Genomic DNA, 24318 nt, shown 5'->3' on the forward strand with positions numbered 1-24318 from the left:
GTTTCTTGTGATGTACGAAAATTGGTGATCTGAAAATCCTGTCGTTCTAATTGCAGCAAGTCCTTCAATTGTTTAGATGTCTACTTCAGGGGTCCAGAGTAAGAGACTCCTAGCGCTCCTAGCGTTGGTGGATAAATTTCTGGACTTGAAGTTGATCACACTTCCTGAGCACATATTCGAGTCATCTTGCGCAGTGATCTCATGGGGAGGAACTCGATAGCGGCATCGCGGGTTGTTCGGAATTGGGTAGAGAATCTCTTGTTGCTTGATTTCTAGAATGGCCTGGAAGTTCCTGAAGCTCTCCTATCGTCATGCAGAGGAAATAACTGTCGGGAATAGCAACGGAATCGGCTGTGGTAGGATTACACAGAAGTGGTGTGAATCTTCACAAACTACTGGTATCCGGTGGGCTATAATTCCTATACCAGGCACGGTCATAGGAAACCAGGCCTTCACTGGTGAGACTCAACTCTCTTGAGATATTTGGGCTTGAACTTCAATGCATTTGATGTTAATGTCATTCCTGATTCTATTGGATGCTTGGAGAATATGGAGTATATAGCAGGGCAGTTGCTCAAAATCTAGGAAACTTGTCGTGCTTGCTTGTGATATCTTGATCTTTCATGGGAATTCCGGCGTATAAATGCAATGTGGATATTCACTCTAGGCTCTTTGAAGTATCTTTGTTCTATGTAATGAGGATCTCTCTATGGCTGGTTCTGAGTGAATCAAAGTACTTTATTGGCTCAAACATCTCTGAATGAGCTGCATCTCTCTTTTGGTGGCCCATCAAAATTTCATACCATCGCCTAGCTTCTTGAACTTTGCTTTGCTCACCGTAGCAGATTGCAGCTTCAGAGTTCTCGATACGCTTTTTCCATGGTGGCTGGTGAAACAGCACTGTTAGCACTGATATAAGTTATGGTAATGGACCATACGGACACTACATCTTGATTAAGGACAGCTTTCTGGGTTGGTGGACTTTGGACGTGTCTAGTAATCATCCATTTGGAATGCTATCCAAACGAAAACTTTGCAGAGATGAGCAAAAATTGAAGAACTTTAAGTTTGTCCGCCCCCGAGATCTGGCACCTTGCTTTCTCGGATGCTAGCATTTCAGGTCCCATAGTGGAAGCGATGTCGCTTTTACCAGTACACACTTGATCTTCAAGATATGGAATAATAGAAGGCAAGAGAACTAAACAAGAACGTATCAAAAGCAGGAGGTATTGAATTTCAGTTCATCATTACAAGCACTGCATTTCAGTGTCTTTCTTAGAAAGCCAACGAAATGACTGTACTGCTATCTAGAGACACTCAATCACGACGTCTTTACACTCAAAAGGCCGAGAAATACTACTCCATTTTGTAGCACAAACTACGTATAATACACCAGCATCTCTCTGCAATTTATTCCCTTTGCTGTATTTCTGTACATGACTTCAGCAAAATGGTGTGTTAGTATGGCTCGACTTCACACTTGGTCAAAGTCTAGATAGTTGTAACAGCATTCTGCTGTTACTAAGTCCTTTCTGCTTGGACCAGAGAAATTTGAGTCGGGTCGCCACCCCATTCTTCAAAAATGACCAGTTGATTGCCTGTGGGTTTCAACCACGATCTCGGAATGTGGTACCTGAATTTTAAAAGCTTAATGATAGGTGTTCAAACAAAAGAGAAATTAATTTAAAAAAAAAAAAAGTGCTGTTCAACTTTTCTCACCATCTTTGAGAAGGCTCTCCACAATTACTTCGGCACTTATTCTCATTGAAAGTTCCGGCATAAATGCAGCTGCCACAACTGCCACGGGCTGTGTAAGCAGGCCAGTGGCGTCCGATGCTCTGACCATTTATCCACATCTGACCCTTTCCCATGCTGTTCATGTCTAAGGCTAATGGAGCATGTCCCAGGGGAGCATTGAAAGTTGCCTGCAAACAAAGCATAAATTGTTTTTTAGAGGGAAAACCAGACTGGCAATTATGATTAAGTGAAGTTTTCAGGGATCGATCTTCACCTTGTACCAGGTCAGCAGCTGCTTTTGGGCCAACGTTGAACCTTCAAGCCATTCAACTGAGGAACTACCGCTTTGGGTGTGAAGACTCTGAGCTTCGCCCTTGAGACCGACCTGTCCATGGAAAGCAAATATTCAGGTATTGAGTTTTGATGATGGTGCGCAACAGATTATTTTCGATCTTCTGTGGCATAGTATGACTCATTTCTAAAACTTATATATATCCACTCATCATTACAATTAATTGAGTGAACAGTAAATCCATACTAACCTTTGATCATCAGGACTACTCAACCATCAAAAAAAATTTTGAGCAGAAATGTGTCTTTATTTTATTTTATTTTATTTTTTGTTTTAACAGCTCCAAGATATTGGTTTACTCAACAATGAATCTGCAGTGGTATGGTATTTCTTTTTCTGAATATCTTGTTGAAAAGCGACAAAAGAACAAAGGAGCAGCAGACCAAGTAAAGGTACCTTGTAAGACCATTTCCATTTTGACATGTCCCATGTCCCAGAATTGAGACCCCTCAATGTGACTGGCCCAAGGACACCGGTATTCCATGTCTCAAAATGCAGGCCAACATTCTGAACATCCGAAGTAGAAGAGGAGAAAATACTAATGTTAAGATCCATATAGGTATACAGCTTAACAATATCAGGTAATACCAAAATCAACGGGGGAAATACTAACTGGAAGCCCAACTGCTACACTCAATATTGACAGTTTGTTGATGCCAGCCCTCAGCTTTACTTTTTCACTAAATGTTAATTTTGGATTCTCTAATGATCCATATGCTGACCCTGTTACAGACAGACCATCACCAAAGTAACACACGTTATGTATTGAGATTTCAGGTACTCAAAGGATATTGGATTTTGGGATCTGGGCAGAAATCGATCTACCTGCAAGTTCACCATTGACGAAAACATGCATTGCATGTCCTGCAGATGAAATGGTGAGCACGGGAGATTGGCCACTCCTCAGAAACGCTTCGTTAGGACTTATCGTGATGCTGAATTATCAGAGAAGATCAGAAAAGTAAAACTGTAAGCACATGACAATTCGATATATTGAAGTTTTGATGATGCCCATGAGATGCAAGTCAAAAGCAGCACTCACTCTGTCGTGTACCACAGATAATCTGAAACATCTCTAGTGAGACTAATTTGCTCCAGCAGCCCATCCTTTGTAAAAGTGTCGCCACCGAAGGCGGAGACAATTTCTTCGACGTATGACTGCCAAGAGAATCCGCCTATTGGCACCATCTTGATCTGAGAAGTTGGTACACTGACCTGTTTGAAAATTGAAGGTGTTTTGTCATCCTCGACCCTTAATCTCTTATAAAGGATTGTTTGATGGGCAGTAAGGAAACATGTTAAATCGGAAAGAGTCTATGCAAGATCTCGTGGAACTGAAAGGTCTTTGCCTTACCCTTGCGGTGTTGTAAACAGCAGTTTTGCAGTCCGGAAGAATGCTGATGGACCAAGGGGGCAAGTCATATTGCCCATTTCCAAAATTAACTTTGACAGGATACTTTGTGTCGTAGTTTGCTAGGAAGGCTGCACAACCGCTTCCAGCTTTGAACACGTGAGCCTAAGAAAAATAGAATTTGACAGGTAAAAGCTTAAATACAGCCCACAAGGCTGTGAGAATGTTTTTATGCATATTCATTTTAAGAAGGCTTGAGAAACCAAACCTCTTGATTTCTTCCAAGTGATTGCACCACTGGATCAGCAGAAATTAGAGCCCATTCACTTTGCTTAATGGCTTGGTGCAAATCTCTCAAGTGACTATATTTTGGTTCCCTCAGTAAACCTGCGACATTTATGCAAATTCTGATGTCAGGAAGCTTACCTAATAATCACCATGATAGGATGTCATGAATTACTCCTAGACTTAGTTTCAAAAAGGTAACCTGTTTAATTAACAAGATGTAGATTTGCCTTTACTTGGTTAAATTTCTGACAGTGTTACCAATTCCTCCAGTCTTAAAGTAGTTAGATCCATTGAATGCTCAGAGTGAACAATTTGAGGCACATGAGCAAATTTAGCCCTGCCCACGCTAGGATGCTAACTATCTATTCCAAGTCACATACCGAATTCATCAAGAGGAGCGTCATAGTCATAGCTGGTGGCCATGAAGGGACCACCAGCTGTCCTGCCGAAGTTGGTTCCTCCATGATACTAGAGACAAAAAACAAGACCCATATAAATAACAAGCAAGTATGCAATCATTTAAATGGAGACAAAAAAGAAAGTTAGCTGATGATTGTAAATCATAGCAGAATGATAAGGCAAAATCAAGTGATTGATGCAGACCAACAGATGCTACGGAAGTCAAGATTACCATATAGTAATTGATGAATGAACCGCCGTTCTGAATGAACCTCGCGACTGAGAACGCCAAATCCTCTGCTGGCCTATGAGGCACCGCTCCCCCAAACTCAGTATACCTGGAAATCATTATAATAATCAGCTTTGAATCTAGCTCAGCATTTGCAGACATCCGCCACTTGACGTACCAGCCAGTCCAGTTTTCAGTCCACATCTTGGGTTTATTATTAGAGTTTGGTTTGAAACCTTCGCAGTAGTAGCCATTGCAGGTGTCAATCTGTCACATAATGGACCAACATAAGTTAAAGGATAGGAACAATTATTTTCTAGAAGCTGTCTTACTCTTAGTATTAGATAACTTTCATGAAACATGTTGAGATGTAATGACCATGATATGGAAAAATCCATCCCTCTTAAGTTCGAACATCGTTGATGCCCTTTAAATGAATGCAAAAAAGCAAAGTCAAGCCAAACCAGATTAGAGGCATATTTATCGTAATGGGACAGAAGAATTTAGAACCTGAGCTTTCCTGATTCAACAGGAAATTTTAAAGAGCAAGAACGAATAAGGAAGAGGAAAAATTAAGAGGATATGGCATATGGGAAAAGGGGGACCTGTTTAGGACCAGAAAGGCCACCTAAACTAGAGAAAAAAACTGTTCAAGAGAGCCCACAGCCTAGGAGGCTCTCAATGATCACAAAACAGATGACATCCTAACCAGCTTATATGGATACGTACATATATCTTATACAAAATATAAGTTAAAACCAACAAAATCCTGAAAAGTGCATACCATAGGATCAGGAGCATCTTCTTGCTTGCACATGATCCATGGAACACCAGTGCCAAGTCTCACAGCCAAATTTGCTGCCCATTTTGAGTATGCCTTGCCTGGTGCTCCAATTTCCCATTCAACTGGTCCATATTCATTCTCTATCTGTCAACAAACACGTAAATCCAAGCTATCAGCAAAATAAAAACATTTAAAAAATTCCAAGGAGGTGTAAAAGATAATATCCTTTATTTTCATAAACGTTTTCTTTATTGTTGAGGAAAAAACCAACTGAAGTGATCCATCTTCTAAAAGGGGTTCTAGAAATGGTAGAACGTTTCTCACCTGAGATAATATTATTGGACCTCCCTGGGACTGAAACAACCTCTCTGCCTTCATAATGTCGACTATCTTATACGTGAACCGTTGCATTGCATCCTTCATTATATAATTGATTAATTGATAAAAAAAAAATGTTCTATTAGTCAAAATTATAGATGTATGAAAAAGATTGAGAAGGGGTATTTGTTTTAGAAAATAGACAACCTTAAATGGCTTATTGTCCGTCCTGAAAGAGATCCCCGGGACAAATTTCAGCCAAACAGGAAATCCTCTGCATCACAAACCAGCACAAAAAACGGAGCACGAGTTTAAAAATACATAGCGAAATAAAATAAAATAAAAATCCTTCTCTTTTTCATTTTTATGCTGGAAAATAGGTACCCAAAATTCCACTCAGCGCAGATGTAAGGCCCAATCCGGAGATGAACGTAAAGACCAGCTTGTTGCACCAGCTTGATGAACCGAACCAGATCATACCTGTCCTCAAAGTAATACTGCACAAAGGGTGGGGAAAAGAAATGAAGGAGAGAACAAGAAAATTCATTAATTTTTAAAAGAGAATGAGGAAACATATAATTAGTGAATCAAAATGGTTTTATAATCCAAAGAAGATCATAAGTTGCATTTACTTGTCCGGGAGAAGGTTCATGTCCATTCCAGAAAACATAGGTTTGAATAACATCCACCCCTCCTCGTTTCGCCTTCCATATGAGATCAGGCCACATCTGCAACCACCCAAAAACCAAAAACCAAATAAAATGCAATTCTCTTACGAAAAAATAAAAAATTAAAATTAAAAAAGAGACATGATGTGAGCTGCATTGGGATTGTCACGACCTCAGGAGTGCTTCTGGGATAGTGAATGGAACCGGAGATGAGAATCCTCCTCTTGCCATCAATGACAATAGCTTTTCTGTCATAAGAAACAGAGCATGACACTGAAGATGCCCACGAGAGCAGAATCAATGCCAGCATCAGTTTAGCTCCAATCACGTTCCACGTTTGCATCTTTGAACCCATGACCCTCCTCTTCAAACCAACAAAGAAATGGACGTTCTTTCCCATAGTCTGTCCCCTTCAAGACATATACGTGTGCCTCAAGAAACCAGCAACCAGTTCTGCTCCTCACATCAAGAAAAGGGACCGATGAGCAGGTGTTCCGAGTGGTCGATGGTGTCTGGTTCTGGTATGCTGGGGATTTTGGATTCGGTCGTGCAAAGGACAGCATGCAAAAGACAAACTGTCCTTTATTCCCTTGGAGAACGCAATGAGAGCTAGAGAGTGAGAGAGGATTGAGAGTTTGGTTGGTGTTGTAAAAGAGAGGGAAGCATTGCAATTCCAATTTATAAAGATTTGGGAGAGTAGATTTCGGTTTCTTCCTATTTTCATGGATCCATTTCTGGTTGCCTTTCCAGGGGTCTCGTTCTATCTGACGCGGTGAATATGGGGATAATATTGTGGATTTTTCCATCTGGTTTTGGCAAAAATAGATGCTTAAAATTGACATCAGTTTACTGCAATGCATATAATTTGGATAATTATATAGATATTATCTGAACATCTGACGGTTGTACAATCTGATCCTAAAACTTTTAATTTATTAAATGCAGTATCTAAACTTTATCCCAATGTATAATGTGATCTTCAAACTTTTGGTAAATGTTCAATCCAACTCCTAAATTATATAAAAATATTCGATGTTATCCTTCCATAAATTCAAGTTCAGGGACAACATTGGATATTTTCATATAGTCCAATAATTAAATTGAATATGTACCAAGAGATCACATTGCACATTTTGCTAAAATTCAAAAAACCCATATTGAACAAATTAAAAGTTCAAGTTTGAGGACAACATTGAATATTTCTTTATAGTTTAGAGACTAAATTTAATATTTACCAAAAGTTCAAAGATCATATTACATATTCAGTTAAAGGTCAAGAATCATGTTAAACAAATTAAAAGTTCAAGGATCATAGTAATTATTTCACTAAAGCTCGGAGACTATTTATGCCATTGTCTCCATTCAATTTGACCCTTCTGATTTAAGTTGGGGTTCAAATTGAATTTGCCCTTCCTTTATTGCCAGAAGATCCGTAACCTTCATTCATGTAACTGCTAAATTTATGCGCCCTACTTAACTATGTCCTTTGCCTAGGTTGAGGAAGCTGTTCATCCTTATTTGGTAAACTAGTTTGAAAAGAAATCCCACTACAAGATTCGGATGTGCTTATTAGATTGATGTTTTAGCATCTGCAAAGTTGTTCGGATTCGTCTATCTTACGAGCTCTAGGTTGAATAAGGAATAGAGATTTCCACCATGCTAATAATGAATCTAAGGATATGCGGGTTTGCCATATCTTAAGTACCTACATGCCCACGTTTTACACATCTTGAATGTATTGCCATTCGTCGGCTTCCACTATCTCGATCCAGTTGTAATCTGTAAAACAAAAGCCTTCTACCAATACGTAGAATTCATCTATATAATATGATTTAGGGCATCAAGGTCGACCAGTGAGAGGATGGGGGATAATCTTTAGTGATCATTAAAAGAGGAGAAATGGAGCTTTTATTTAGAAAAATGAATTTATATATTTATTTTTATCCACTTCTATTTCTTTCTTGAAATAATTCATCACTTATAATGGAAAAAAAGGAGAAAAAAAAGTATTTATGCCTTTAATGGGTGAAGAAACTAACAAAAAGAGTATTTGTCTTGTGGAACCATAAAATGCAACTGCTTGAGTATTGGCAAAGAAGGGTACGTTTGTTTCGTAAAATATCAACTGTTTAGAAAATATTTTCCTAAATATGATCTATTGTATCGGCTATAAAAATGAATAATATTTTTATTCAAAACTAGTTAAGATTTTTTTTTGGCTAAAAATATATAATTGATGGTCATTATAATCCCAATTCTGCCCATGCGTCTAAAAGTGGTAACTAGTTTTTCAAAATTGTAACTAGTTTTGAATGAAATGAAAAATAGGAATGTGGTATGGGGAAATTATTGAAAAAATCTTAAACTTATAACACTTGTGTTAATGTAGTCTTAAACTTTTTAATTTAATCAATTTAGTCTTGAATCTTTTGACGATTTGCCAACATAATCCTTCTAGTTAACATAAACCGTCCTACATGGTTTGATCAGGGGTGAGCATGGTTCGGGTTGGGCCGGTCCGCCCCTTAATCCTAGGACCAACCCATGCGGTGATGATCCTCAATTTTTGGGATCGAGGATTGACCCTATTAAGCTTAGGATTGAGGACCGGACCGACCCAATGGGTTCGATCCGGTTTCAGTGTCAACTCGAGACCAATCGATAATTTTTTATTTCATTTTTTGTACTTCTTAAAAAAACGATCGATGACCGAACTGACCCAATGAGTTCGATCCAATTTCAAAGTCAACCCAGAACCAATCAATAATTTTTTATTTCATTTTTTGTACTCTTTAAAAAAAAAACAATTGAGGACTGAACTGAATCCATTGGTTCAGTCCGGTTTTAGGGTCAACTCATAACCAACCAATAATTTTTTATTTCATTTTTTGTACTCCTTAAAAGGGTAACCGAGGGTCATACCGACCTAATGGATTCGATGATGAGCGAGGCCAGCTAAGAAAGGCAAGCGATAAGGGTCAAATGGGATGAGCATTTAACAGAATGAGCATCAAATGTCGAGCGGGAAGCAACAAGCCAAGCGAACATCAAGCGGTGAGCGGCACAAGTGACCCAAAGTGAGCAAGACGAGTGTCAAGTGATGAGCGGAGAAGTTGTTTATTTCGATTTTGGCAAATTGAAGACTAAGAGGGTAAATAAGATAGAAGAGAACAAATACTAGAGTATGATACCATAAGAAATAGTTTATACCTTTTTGGACGCCGTGAGAACTCCTCACAAAAATATTTTTCTCATTCGTAACTATTAACGCCGTAAAAGACATTAAAAGTCTAAGTTATTAAAGAATAATAAAATTACTTGAACTCCTCACTAAAGAGCTATTTAATATTGTTGATGCTGTTTATTTTAAGGTTTTCTCTATATATAAAAAAAAAATTATAAGTAACCATCGCCCTCAGCCGCACAACTGGCTTAGGCTCTCTCCCTCTCATGAATGGGAGAAATTCGAATCTCAGAGGCATTATTAGGGATTCTTACTTGGAGTACTATGGTGGTGTGTCCTGCAGTTGCTCTCCCAGGGTTTGCTCGCCGGTTGTCGACTTAGGGGTTTCCCTGGGTTACAAAAAAAAAATTATAAGTAATATTATATATATATATAGTTAGGGTTGGTCCGGGTTGGACCGCCCGAAACTCTTATGACCGAAGACCAACCCGTACAATACTGGTCCAGAAAAACTAGGACCAAGGACCGACCTAATCTCCCTAGGAACAAGACCATGATCGGTAAAGTTGGGCCGGTCTAGGGTCGGTCCACGGTTGACCCTGGACCGATGCTCACCCCTACTCTTGAGTGGTGCTTATATGGACAATTTTTAATTCAAAATGTTTAAAAAATTCTGAATTTTTTTATTATTTTATTCTTTTTTTCTAACCTTGGGCTGGTGAGGTCGCTAGCCAACCCTCATCTAGATCTGAACAAGGGTGCGGAAGCCCTCACCAGCCTAGGGTTAGGAAAAAAAAAAAGGAAAAAAAAGGAAAAATTCAGAAAAAGATTTTAAAAAAAATTATCTACGTCAATATCGACCGCGCCATATTGAACATCTTAATTTTATATATTCTTGTTCTTCAATAAAATATGTGTGAACTACTCTTTCTTCAATCTTTTAGTACATCTAAACCAGTAAGCATTTCCTTATTTAGTTATACAATGAAATTCAACCATTGTTCTTCAGCTTAAAAGAAAATAAATAAATACATATTTTTTGATAGATTTTTTTTCAGTTTTGAGTTAACAATAAATGGCGGGTTTTTTTATGTGGATGACGCGATGGATAGAAATTAATTGTTGTACAACTCTTTTACGAGAACATGTATTCTTCATGAGTCTTGATGTGAGTTCTTAAATTTCTTGATATGTCCTTGCATTGTCTTAATATAATTAGCTTGAAGAAATAACGTTATCTAAGGATTTTTGTCATTTCAAATAATCTTGTTTAGATTTTTGTTGTAACCCATTGTACACATATTGTCCAGTTTCTGCTTTGGACATTAAGTCTTGTTCCTCTTAAGGCAGCCCATACTACCCCAGATCTCCACTGTACACATATTGTCCGCTTTGAACACTAAGTCTTTACGGTTTTGTTCCTCTCAGGGTAGCCTATATTATACTACCCAAACAAAACGTGTATGTATAATTAGAGAGCCAATTGCCTTATAAGTTAGCTCATGACTCCCTCCCTAAGCGATGTGGGACAAGAGAGGGACCCCTTCCTTGTGTATGTTCAGGGACCGAGGCGCGGACGCACCGCCATCCCTCCTCCCTGCGCACCGCCACTCGGGCCGTCACACTTGCGCAAAGTCTTTCGCAAAGTCTGTCCCCTTCAAGACATATACGTGTGCTCAAGAAACCAATAACAAGTTCTGCTCCTTAAATCAAGAAAAGGGACCGATGAGCAGGTGTTCCGAGTGGTCGATAGTGTCTGGTTCTGGTATGCCGGGGATTTTGGATTCGGTCGTGCAAAGGACAGCATGCAAAAGACAAACTGTCCTTTATTCCCTTGGAGAACGCAATGAGAGCTAGAGAGTGAGAGAGGATTGAGAGTTTGGTTGGCGTTGTAAAGAGAGAGGGAAGCATTGCAATTCCAATTTATAAAGATTTGGGAGAGTAGATTTCGGTTTCTTCCTATTTTCATGGATCCATTTCTGGTTGCCTTTCCAGGGGTCTCGTTCTATCTGACGCGGTGAATATGGGGATAATATTGTGGATTTTTCAATCTGGTTTTGGCAAAAATAGATGCTTAAAATTGACATCAGTTTACAGCAATGCATATAATTTGGATAATTATATAGATATTATTTGAACATCTGATGGTTGTACAATCTGATCCTAAAACTTTTAATTTATTAAATGCAGTATCTAAACTTTATCTCAATGTCTAATGTGATCTTCAGTCTTTTGGTAAATTTTCAATCCAACCCCTAAATTATATAAAAATATTTGATGTTATCCTTTCATCAATTCAAGTTTAGGGACAATATTGGATATTTTCATATAGTCCAATAATTAAATTGAATATGTACCAAGAGATCACATTGCACATTTTGCTAAAGTTCAAAAAAACCATATTGAACAAATTAAAAGTTCAAGTCTGAGGACAATATTGAATATTTCTATATAGTTTAGAGACTAAATTTAATATTTATCAAAAGTTCAAATATCATATTACATATTCAATTAAAGGTCAAGAATCATGTTAAACAAATTAAAAGTTCAAGGATCATAGTAATTATTTTACTAAAGCTCGGAGACTATTTATGCCATTGTCTCCATTCAATTTGACCCTTCTGATTTAAGCTGGGGGTCAAATTGAATTTGCCCTTCCTTTATTGCCAGAAGATCCGTAACCTTCATTCATGTAACTGCTAAATTTATGCGCCCTACTTAACTATGTCCTTTGCTTAGGTTGAGGAAGTTGTTCATCCTTATTTGGTAAACTAGTTTGAAAAGAAATCCCACTACAAGATTCGGATGTGCTTATTAGATTGATGTTTTAGCATCTGCAAAGTTGTTCAGATTCGTCTATCTTACGAGCTCCAGGTTGAATAAGGTATAGAGATTTCCACCATGCGAATAATGAATCTAAGGATGTGCGGGTTTGCCATATCTTAAGTACCTACATACCCACGTTTTACACATCTTGAATGCATTGCCATTCGTCGGCTTCCACTATCTCGATCCAGTCGTAATCTGTAATACGAAAGCCTTCTACCAATATGGGGATAAGGTCGACTAGTGAGAGGATAGGGACCATTAAAATAGGAGAAATGGAGCTTTTATTTAGAAAATTGAATTTACATATTTATTTTTATCCACTTCTATTGTTTTTTTTTTTTTGAAATAATTCATCAATTATAATGGAAGAAAAGGATAAAAAAAAAGTATTTATGCCTTTAATGGGTGAAGAAACTTACAAAAAGAGTATTTGTCTTGTGGAACCATAAGATGCAACTACTTGAGTATTGGCAAAAAGGGTACGTTTGTTTCGTAAAACATCAACTATTTAGAATTTTTTTTCCTAAATATGATCTATTGTATCAGTTACAAAAATGAGTAATATTTTTATTCAAAACTAGTTAATATTTTTTTTTGGCTAAAAATATATAATTGACGTTCACTATAATCCCAATTCTGCCCATGTATCCAAAAGTGGTAACTAGTTTCTTCAAAATTGTAACTAGTTTTGAATGAAATGAAGAATAGGAACAAGGTATGGAGAAATTATCAAAAAAATCTTAAACTTATTATACTTGTGTCAAGGTAATTCTAAACTTTTTAATTTGGCCAATTTAGTCTTGATTATTTTTACAATTTGCCAACATAGCCCTTCTAGTCAACATAGACCGTCCTAGGACAATTTTTAATTCAAATTTTTAAAAAAAAATCTGAATTTTTTATTCTTTTATCCTTTTTTTTTTTACCCTTGGGCTGGTGAGGTGGCTAGCCAACCCTCATCTAGATATGAACAAGAGCGCAGAAGTCCTCGTGGGCCTAGGGTTAGGAAAAAAAAAAGGAAAAGGAAAAAAAGGAAAAGTTCAGAAATTTTATTTTTAAAAAATTATCTATGTCGATATCGACCGCACCACATTGAACGTCTTAATTTTATATATTCTAATTCTTCAATAAAATAGGTGTGAACTACTCTTAACATATTCTTATTCTTCAATCTTTTAGTAACTCTAAACCAGTAAGCATTTCCTTTTTTAGTTATACAATGAAATTCAACCAGTGTTCTTCAGCCTAAAAGAAAATAAATAAATATGTATTTTTTGACAGATTTTTTTTTTTCAGTTTTGAGTTAACAATAAATGGCGGGTTTTTTTGTTACTTGGAAGACGCGATAGATAGAAAATTAATTGCTGTACGACTCTTTTACGAGAACATGTATTCTTCGTGGGTCTTGATGTGAGTTCTTAAATTTCTTGATATGTCCTTGCATTGTTTTAATATAATTAGCTTGAAAAAAATAAAGTTATCTAAGGATTTTTGTCACTCCAAATCATCCCGTTTAGATTTTTGTAATACTTGGCTAACTCTGCTATCTATCTACATATCTATCTTTATTACTCTATAGTCAAATTTTGGATTAGGTGTCAATTGGGGAAATTGCTAAAAAAGTCCTCAACATATTATATTTGTGCCGATTGAGTTATAAACCTTTTAGCTGATTGTATTGATTTCTTATCAAGATAGTACTAGATATAATATGATATATAATTTAAATATTTTGTTATATCATATCAACTATTTGGTAAATCACGATAATAAAGTCGAATATATTCATGTCATATTATGTACATTTTTAATAGCATATCAGTACAAATGAATCTAAAAATTTATAAACGAAGATGGTAAAAATCTCTCGTGACACCATTGTCTACTTTATTTTTTATATGCTTGTTTTATTTTATTTTTCCTCTCTTTTCATTTTTTAATTTCTTTTTCCCCTTCCATCATTTTCTAATAAAATTTTGTTATATAGTAAACTATACTAATATATCTAAATTACTAAAATAACTAAAATATGTAATAAATATAAATATATTTATATTTATATATTGAATTTATATTATAAAATAGAATTAAATTTGAAGATATAAATAAAAATAAGATTAAACTTTTAAAAAATTGTTATATTTTGTTATTTTGAATTTCTTATATTAGAATTCAAATATAACTTATATTGAAGTATAATTTAATATTGTTAATTTAAGAATTTTGTTATTCAAGAAAAATAACATTCCTATTATAGATATTAATTCTATCAACTTTTATCCCAGCTTTCTCATGGAATAATTTTATTTGGTTTATATTCCTCTTATATTTGTTTTTATCATATCTTGAACAGGACCAAATGTCGGATGTGATAAACTTTATCATACTTTGAATTTTATTCCGACTTTCAAACGCCGCATTTATCTTTCACCAATTGAGTCCACTCGGTCAACTTTAGCTAAAAATTAGTAACTCAAATGCCGGTTATCTTACGTGGCTTACCGACCAAAAGAAAAAAAAATCTTACGTGGCTTGATTGACTTTGACATGGATAATTTTTATAATTTTTATAATTTTTATAATTTTTCTTTTCTTGTTTTTCTATATTTTCATTTCTTTTCTTCCAAGCTTGGCCAACCCTCACTTGTCAAAAGGGAGGGTCAGTCGACCTGCATTGTCCGCAAGCGAGTGATTCACAACCCTTGCCCAAGGGCCACAAAACCCCCATCGTCCACGGGTGAGGGGTTTGTGGCACCTATTCAATGGTCAGCAACTTATGGACTTGGTAGAAAAAAAGAGAAAAAGAAAAATTATTTTTTAAATAAAATTTTTAAAAAATTTAACGTATTTTATGTGGCACTATGGACATTCACATTAGTAATTATGGCTATTGACACTTAAATTTTGATGACCCAATTAGTCATTTATTACATTAAAAGTTAAGAGTTAATTTTATCCCTGAAAAAATATTAATTGCATAGCATATAGATTTAGGTGCATTTGTTTTTAATTTGCATTTTTGTGCATTTATTTATTGGACCGGTGGCAAATGGGTTGGAATTAGCGGTTTTAAGCTTTAACTTAGCTGGCCGGATTAAGCCCACAAAGCGAGCAAATTGGCTTAAGCCCGTTTTCTTTAATTATTTCGTGAAAAATAGAAATTTGAAATTTTTCCAAGATATGATGAATCTTTTGGATAGGGCAGATGTGAAAAGCAAATATTACGTTCGGAAAAGCGAATATTGCGAAAAAGAATTTTCGTGGATATCGATTTGATTTTTTTTTTTTTAAAAAAAAAAAAAACCCTAATCGGAGACCAAGATAAAATGCATAGGGTTTTCGGGGGCCAAGCATTTTGATACATACGGCCACAAAAAAGAGATTTCTATTCTTTCTTCTTGCAGGTTCCGAAGGTGCAAGGAGAAAACTCGCTCATTGGAGAGCACGCCAAAAAGGGGCTCATATACTGCCAGAGGAGAATCCACACTTTGAAGATGATGATCACGTTCCCACTTGGTTCACTATGACGATTCCATCTGCTCATCTCCTGGACTTCATCCTACCGAGAATTCTACACCACGTTGATCTCGACACCTCTACCGAGGTGACTTGCAGGAAATCTCTAGTAGCGTCCCTCAGCCCAGCATCGTCGAGTCAAGGTCAAGCCTCGACAATCAACTTTCCCGTCCATCACCCTTGGCGATCCCAGTCCACAAACCGCTGTACACATTGACGTCCCCAGCGCGAGTCGCTCCCATACCCCCTCCATGCCCGCAGCTGGACGACGCCACCGCAACTCCTCCGTCGAATACGTCACTGCAGCTCCACCACTGACTCCGTAGGCGTTGTTCCTTTTGCACGAGTCCCGCAAATCGGCTGCCAGCCCTGCTAAAACAACAACGCTGCTGCCGTGAGGTCGCACGTCAATCTGTTGTCCAGATGTTGCCTCGTCGACGCCGTCCCTGCCTCGCTGATGTGTTCCGAACCGAGAAGGCCCTGCGTCGTTCACTAGCAACAACCTCTCCTTGATTGAGCTACCAGCACAGCCACCATCCTTAGCCGCGCCGAGCCTCCATCGTGGTTCACTTGAGCCGTGCGGATTTTGGAAAAAATTCAAATTTAGGTAGATATTTATTTTATTAGGTAGATTTATTTTATCTTATTTAGTTTTTGATATTTTTGTCTCATTGTTTGAAATATTTCTCGATGCCTAATTGAAATCCTATGTAACATCCAATTCGCAACCGTGGAAAGATGGAATAATTGATCTTTAAGAATTAAGATCAATTTATCGATTTTATTAACAAAATAACCAAGTTTGAATTTCAATTCGAATGGTGACAACATTTTTGATGATCATGGATGGTTTGATGTTTATCTCTTAATTGTCTTGTTTATCCCAAAAATACAAAAAGTAGGATTGATTGCATGATAGATTAGTTATTTTTTATTTTTTTAAATGCATCTTTAGAAGGCATTTAGAATGGATAACATTTCACTTTAGTTAGATTTTTATTTTTAGTGATTTTAATTACGAATTTTCAATAAAAATTAAAAAAATCACGTGCATGTCATGTAGAATTAGATTCATAAAATGCACGTCATTTAGTGATTTTTGTTAGGTTCATTTAATTAAAAATTGCCCGTCATTAGAATTAGGTCATTTGATTAATTTAGATTGCACATTTAATTATTGCATTTCTTTAGAAATTACTTTCCTCATGTCATATAGTTTAAGTCATATTGCCGTCATTTCATTTTAGATTAGTAACGTTACATTGCATATAGATTAGATTCTCATTAAATAAAGTGAAATCCAAAATTGAATGTTTGCATGTTAATTAGAAATCATATCTAGGATTATTGATGTGAATTATGATCTAACAACACAGATGCTTTCGTTGTTATGAGGTAAGTGCCGCATTTTTTATTTGTTTTCTTGAGTGCTAAATTGGTGATTTGCATACTCGCATGTTCATCTCACATGTTAGGAAAGTAAATTAAAATCAATTCAAGCTGCTCGCCAAACATTTTTCAAAATAAAAGAGAAATGTACCAAAAGGGTGTTAGAGAAATTTCTAACGTAATCAAATCCCGTACCAAAAATCTCTGGTTCGCAGGAGTAAAATAATTCTATGGATTTGGGAGAGCTCGAGTTAAGTCTAAGCCTAACAATCCATTAGCCAAACTCTAGGTGGGGCACCCGAAAAATTGATCGCAACAATGGCCAAAATCCATTGGAATGACTCAAATGGCAAAATTTGAAAATTTTTAGAATTTAATTAGCATATTTGAAAGGTTTAAGATTAAATTAACCTAGGTGCAATAAGTTTAGAATTTTTCTAGTAATTTTCCCGGTGTCAATTTCTTTGATAGTTCAGAATATCCTGAGGTACATATGCGAGAAATCTTTGATCACTGTCGTTTCTTGTGATGTACGAAATTTGGTGATCTGCAAAACCAGGATAAACTCTCCTTGGACTTGCAGTTCATCAACTTCTTGGACACATATTCGCTTCATCTCGCACAGTGACCTCATGGCGAGGAATTCAATATCGGCTTCTTGAGTTGTTTCAAATTGGATAGAGAAGCTCTCGTTGATCGCCATCAGCAACGGCCTTGAAGTTCCTGAAGCTCTCGCATCGTCATGCAGAGGAAACAACTATCCGGACTAGTTACGAGTAGGCTCTGGCAGGATTACACAGAAGCAGTTTTTACAGTTGATTATCACTAACTGCCCGTACCCCACGGCCTATGATTCCTAGATCGGGCACGGTCATTGGAAACCAGGCCTTCACCGGTGAGACTCTGGTCTCTGAGATATTTGGGCTTGAGCTTCAATGTATTCGATGGCAATGTCATTCCTGAATTTTTTGGATGCTTGGAGAATATAATATGCAGTATATAGCGGGGCAATTGCTTAAAATCTAGGAAACCCGTCGAGCTTGCTTATGATATCTTGATCTTGCATGGGAATTCCGCGGTTTAAATGCAATGTAGATGGTCGCTCCAGGCTCTTTGAGGTATCTTTGTGTAACGAGGACTTCTCTATGGCTGGTTCTGAGGGGATCAAAGTACATATCGGCTCAAACATCTCTGACTGGGCTGCATTTGTCTTTCTGTGGCCTATCGAGCCTAGCTTCTTGAACTTCGCTCACCATGACGGATCTCTGCTTCGGTGTTCTCGACTCGTTGCTTCCATGGTGGCAGGTGAAACAGCATTGTTAGCATTAATATAAGCAGGGGTAATGGAATGTACGGACGCTACATCTTGATTTAGGATAGCTTTCTGAGTTGGTGGACTTAGACATGTCTAGGAATGCTATCTGAATGAAAACTTTGCAAACGTAAGAGAAAATTGAAGTACTTAAGTTTGTCTGCCCCCGAGATCTGGCACCTTGCTTTCTTGAATGCTAGCATTTCAGGTCCCATACTGGGAAGCGATGTGGCTTTGTCGAGTATACACTTGATCTTCCAGATATATAATTACAGAAGGCAAGAGAACTAAACGAGCTAGCTATAATATGAGGCAGAAGGATTAAAAGCGGGAGATATTGAATTTCAGTTCATTATTACAAGCACTGCATTTCAGTGTCTTTCTTAGCAAGGCAACAAATTGACTGTCCTGCACTCTAGAGACACTCGATCACGACATCTATACACTTGAAAGGCCAGGAAATTCCACTTGACTGTGTTCATGTGTCTAGCACAAACTAGGTACGCAGTCGAAGCTATTTCTAACTTGTGACAATATATGCTTATATACACTGGCATGTTTCTGCGGCTTATTTCCCCCTCTGTATATCTGTATATGACTTCAGCAAAATGGTGTGTTAGTATGGCTTGACTTCACACTTCCCTTTGTCGAAGTCTAGGTGGTTGTAAAGGCATCTTTTACATGTACAAGCTTCTAAAGACTGATAAAAGAAGACGAGCACTGTGCTCTTGCATATCACTTATTCTGCAAACTCCGGAAATTGCTTAATTTCAGCTATAAACCGCATTGATCTAGAAGTTCTGCTACTACGAAGTCCTTGTTTCTTGGACCAAAGTAATTTGAGTCGGGTTGCCACCCAATTCTTCAAAAATAACCAATAGATTGCCTGTGGGATTCAACCACGATCTTGGAACGTGGTACCTGAAAATTAAAAGCTTATTAATAGGGGTTCAAATCAAAATATAAATTAATAAAGAAAAAGTGCAGTTCTACTTTTCTCACCATCTTTGAGAAGCCTCTCCACAACCACTTCGGCACTTATTCTCATTGAAAGTTCCAGCATAACTGCAGCCGCCACAACTGCCACGAGCTGTGTAAGCAGGCCAGTGGCGTCCGATGCTCCGACCATTTATCCATATCTCCCCCTTTCCCATGCTGTTCATGTCCAAGGCTAATGGACTACGTCCTGGGGGAGCATTGAAAGTAGCCTGCAAACAAAGCTTAATTTGTTTTTTCAAAGGAAAACCAGACAAGCAGTTATTATCAAGTGAAGTTTTCGGGGTGGGATCTTCACCTTGTACCAGGTCAGGGGCTGTCTTTGGGCCAACATTGAATCTTCAAGCCATTCAACTGAGGAACTACCGCTTAGGGTGTTGATGCTCAGATTTTCGCCCTTGAGACCGACCTGTTCTGGAAGAGCAAATATTTAGGTTTTGAATTTTGAAGATGGTGTAACAGATTATTCTCTATCTTGTATGGCATAGTATGAGTCATGTCTTAAACCAACATAAATCCACACATTATTACAACTAGTTAACTGAATATTAGTTTATCCACGCAAACCATTGATAACCAGGACTACTCAACCATCGAGAAATTTGAGCACAAACATACTTTTATTTTAATTCCTTTTTCTTTTTTTTATAAAAAAAAGCTCTGAGATATCAGTTTACTTGATTTTCATCTAACAACAATGAATCCACATTGGTGCAGTATCTTTTGTATCTGAACTTTTTGTTGAAAGGCAAAAGAAGAACAAAGCAGCAGCAGACCGAGTACAGATACCTTGTAACACCATTTCCATTTCGACATGTCCCACGTCCCAGAATCGAGACCCTTCAATGTGACTGGCCCAAGAACCCCGGTATTCCATGTCTCAAAATGCAGGCCAACATTCTGAATGTTGGAAACAGAAGTGGAGAAAGTACTAATGTTAGGATCCTCACATGCATATAGCTTAACAATATCATGTTGACTGGCAAAATACTGACCGGAAGCCCGATAGCTACACTCAATATCGACAGTTTGTTTATGCCAGCCCTCAGCTTCACATTATTACCATATGATAATTTTGGATTCTCTAATGATCCATATACGGACCCTGTATTACAGACAGACAATTACCCAAGTAACATATGTATTGAGATTTCAGGTACTGAAAGGATATTGCATTTTGGGATCTAGGCGGAAATTGATTTACCTGTGAGTTCACCATTGATGAAAACATGCATCGCATGTCCTGCAGACCATATGGTGAGCACAGGAGATTGGCCGCTTCTCAGAAATGCTTCATTAGGACTTATCGTGATGCTGAACAATCAACATGATCAGGAAAGTAAAATTGTAAGCACATGACAGTCCACTATATTGAAGTTTTCGCAATGCTTATGAGATGCAAGTCGCAAGCAGCACTCACTCTGTCGTGTACCACAAATAGTCTGAAGCATCTCTAGTGAGACTAATTTGCTCCAACAGCCCGTCCTTTGTAAATGTGTCGCTGCCAAAGGCAGAGACAGTTTCTTCTACGTACGACTGCCAAGAGAATCCACCAACTGGCACCATCTTATTCTGAGAACTCGATGCATTGACCTGTTTGAAAATTGATAATATTGTGTCATCCTTGAACTTAATCTCTTAAAAAGAATTGTTTAAGGGAAAGTAACGGAACATGTTAAATTGGAAAGAGTCGATGCAAAATGTCGTGGAACTGAATGGTCTTTGCCTTACCCTTGCAGTGTTGTAAACGGCAGTTTTGCAGTCTGGAAGAATGCTGATGGACCAAGGCAGCAAGTCATATTGCCCGTTTCCAAAATTGACTCTGACAGAATACTTCGTGTCGTAGTTTGCCAGGAAGGCTGCGCATCTGCTTCCAGCTTTGAACACGTGAGCCTAAGAAAAATAGAATTTGACAGGTAAAAGTTTAATTAACAACCCACAAGGCTGTGAGAGTGTTTTTATGCATGTTCGTTTTAAGGGGGCTAGAGAATTAAACCTCTTGATTACTTCCAAGTGATTGCACTGCTGGATCAGCAGAAACCAGAGCCCATTCACTTTGCTTAATGGCTTTGTGCAAATCTCTCAAGTGACTCCATTTTGGTTCCCTCAGTAAACCTGTGACATTTACGTGAATTCTGATGTCAGGAAGATGACTTAGTAATCGCCATGATAGGATGTCATGAATTACTTCTAGACTTAGTCTTAAAAGGTTTAATGTTTAAGCAACGAGATGTAGATTTGCCTTCACTCATTTAAACTTCTGACGGTGTTACCAATTACTCCAGTCTTAAAGTAGTTAGATCCGTTGAATGCTCAAAGTGAAGCAAATTGAGGCACATGAGCAAAGTTAGCCTTGCCCACGCCAGGATACTAACAGTCTATTCCAAGTCACATACCGTATTCATCAAGAGGAGCGTCGTAGTCATAGCTGGTGGCAATGAAGGGACCACCAGCTGTCCTGCCAAAGTTGGTTCCTCCATGATACTAAAGACAACAAACAAGACCCATATAAAGAACAAGCAAGTATGCAATCATTTAAAAGGAGACAAAAAAGAAGGTTACTAATGATTATAATTCGCAGCATAATGGAAAGGCAAAATCAAGTGATTGATACAGAGGCACAGATGCTACGGAAGTCAAGATTACCATATAGTAATTGATGAATGAGCCACTGTTCTGAATGAAACTCGCGACCGAGAATGCCAAATCCTCTGCTGGCCTATAAGGCACTGCTCCCCCAAACTCAGTGTACCTAGAAATCATCATAATAATCAGGTTTGAATCTACATGACTGAGAAAGATACAGAGGGGAGGGGGGAAGTTGAAAATTTCAGCTTGTTCAGATATGCGCTCCTTCACATACCAGCCGGTCCAGTTTTCAGTCCACATCTTGGGTTTATTATTCGAGTTTGGTTTGAAATCTTTGAAGTAGAAGTCATTCCAGGTGTTAATCTGTCGCATAACGAATCAACATTAGTCAAGGACAGGAAAAATTATTTTCTAGAATCTGTCTTTACTCCCATCTTAGATAACTTTTACGAAATAAGTCAAGAATAACAACCATGCTGCGGAAAAACCCATCGTGCTTAAGTTTGAACATTGTTGTCAGGCCGTGCCATTTAAACGAAGTCAACAAGCGAAGTCAAGCCAAACCAGATTCGAGGCATATACATCGTTTCGGGACACAATAATTAAGTACCTATGGGGAAAGTTTCCTGACTCAATATGAAACTATGAAGAGCAAGAAAGAATAAGGAAGAGGAAAAATTAAAAGCACATGGCATATGGAAAAAGGGGGACCTGTTTACGACCGTATAGGCCACCTAAAGTTTAGAAAAAAAAAAAAAAAACTGTTGAAGAGACCCCACCAGCCTCGGAGGCCCTCAGTGATCACAAAACAGATGACATCGTAACCAACTTATATGGATATGTACATATATCTTATATAAATATAAGTTTAACTAACAAGATCCAGAAAAGTACAAACCACAGGATCAGGAGCATCATCTTGCTTGCACATAACCCATGGAACACCAGTGCCAAGTCCCACAGCCATACTTGCTGCCCATTTTGTGTATGCCTTGCCTGGTGCTCCAATTCCCCGTTCAACTAGTCCAAATTCATTCTCTATCTGCCAACAGACACAAAATTCCAAGCTCATCAGCTAAACAAAAATATCATTAAAAATTCCAAGCAGGTATAGAAAATAATGTCCTTTATTGTCAAAAACCTTCTCTTTATTGTTGAGGAAAAAAACACCAATTGAAATGGTCCATCTTCTAGAAGGGGTTGTAGAAATGGTGGAACGTTTTCATACCTGAGATAATATTATTGGACCTCCCTGGGACTGAAACAACCTCTCTGCCTTCATCATGTTGACAATCTTCTGCGTGAACCTTTGCATTGCATCCTTCATTAAATGATTGATAAATGTTTCGTTAGTCAAAGGTTTAGAAATATGAAAAAGATTGATAAGGGAAATTTGTTCAGAAAAATGGACAACCTCGAATGGCTTATTGTTTGTCCTGAAAGCGATCCCTGGGACATATTTCAGCCAAACAGGGAATCCTCTGCATCACGAACCAGCACAAAAAACAGAGCACATGAGTTTCAAAATACATAGCAAAATAAATTGAAAAAAAAAACTACTCCTTTTCATTTTTATGCTAGAAAATAGGTACCCAAAATTCCACTCGGCGCAGACGTAAGGCCCAATCCGGAGATGAACGTAAAGACCAGCTTGTTGCACCAGCTTGATGAACCGAACCAGATCATACCGGTCCCCAAAGTAGTACTGCAAAAAGGGTGGGAAAAAAGAAAAGGAGAGAACAGGAGAATTCATTAATTTTTTAAATTCATTAATTTTTAAAAGAAAAAGGGAAAACATGTAATCAGTGAATGAAAATGGTTATGTTATCCAAAGAAGATCATAAGTCGCATTACGTTTCCGGGAGCAGGTTCATGTCCGTTCCAGAAAACATAGGTTTGGATCACATCCAACCCCCCCTCTTTGGCCTTCCTTATGAGATCAGGCCACATCTGCAACCACGCGAAAGCCCAGAGACCAAATAAAATACGCTTCCTTTTCGAGAAAAAAGAAAAAGGTATAGAAAGAGACATGTCGTGAGCTGCATTGGGATCGTCGCTACCTCAGGCGTGCTCCTGGGATAGTGAATGGAGCCCGAGATGAGGATCCTCCTCTTGCCATCAATGATGATAGCTTTTCTGTCGTAAGAAACAGAGCACGACACTGAAGATGCCCACGAGAGCAGAATCAATGCCAGCACCAGCTTGTGTCCAACCATGTTCCGACGTTTGAACCTTTCAAACCCGTGACCCTCACTCTCCAAAACCAAATAAAGGGGTGGACTTTCTTGCCCAATAACAGTGACAATGTTCTGGTCCTGATATCAGGAAAGAGGGGACGTATGAGGGGGGGTGTTTCGACGTGTCGATGGCGTTTGGT

At 37.8% G+C, this 24318-nt stretch overlaps 1 protein-coding gene across 3 annotated transcripts; it reads right to left on the reverse strand.

Moving 5' to 3' along the window:
- Window positions 1–1506: 1506 nt before the first annotated feature.
- LOC104438320 (beta-galactosidase) lies at window positions 1507–24318 on the reverse strand. 3 transcript variants are annotated; one of them, XM_039310444.1, is made up of 20 exons: window positions 24002–24318; window positions 23796–23891; window positions 23534–23646; window positions 23356–23422; window positions 23170–23262; window positions 22840–22983; window positions 22216–22304; window positions 21999–22104; window positions 21749–21836; window positions 21349–21467; window positions 21084–21245; window positions 20773–20945; window positions 20557–20666; window positions 20348–20457; window positions 20142–20252; window positions 19739–19761; window positions 2486–2537; window positions 2012–2122; window positions 1720–1925; window positions 1507–1633 (listed from the first exon to the last, which is right to left on the reverse strand). In XM_039310444.1, exons 1-20 carry the CDS (start codon window positions 24155–24157, stop codon window positions 1522–1524), a joined length of 2241 nt encoding a protein of 746 aa, XP_039166378.1. In that variant the 5' UTR covers window positions 24158–24318; the 3' UTR covers window positions 1507–1521. The 3 variants fall into 3 exon arrangements, with proteins under 3 accessions (XP_039166378.1, XP_039166379.1, XP_010049745.2); XM_039310445.1 differs by lacking the exons at window positions 19739–19761; window positions 20142–20252; window positions 20348–20457; ... (11 more) ...; window positions 23796–23891; window positions 24002–24318 and adding exons at window positions 2703–2812; window positions 2915–3024; window positions 3132–3304; ... (9 more) ...; window positions 6091–6186; window positions 6299–6481 and having other exon boundaries at window positions 1522–1633; window positions 2486–2596; XM_010051443.3 differs by lacking the exons at window positions 1507–1633; window positions 1720–1925; window positions 2012–2122; window positions 2486–2537 and adding exons at window positions 18915–19277; window positions 19359–19564 and having other exon boundaries at window positions 19651–19761; window positions 24002–24311.

The sequence above is a fragment of the Eucalyptus grandis genome, chromosome 3, assembly GCF_016545825.1.
Source record: "Eucalyptus grandis isolate ANBG69807.140 chromosome 3, ASM1654582v1, whole genome shotgun sequence".
Lineage (NCBI taxonomy): Eukaryota > Viridiplantae > Streptophyta > Magnoliopsida > Myrtales > Myrtaceae > Eucalyptus > Eucalyptus grandis.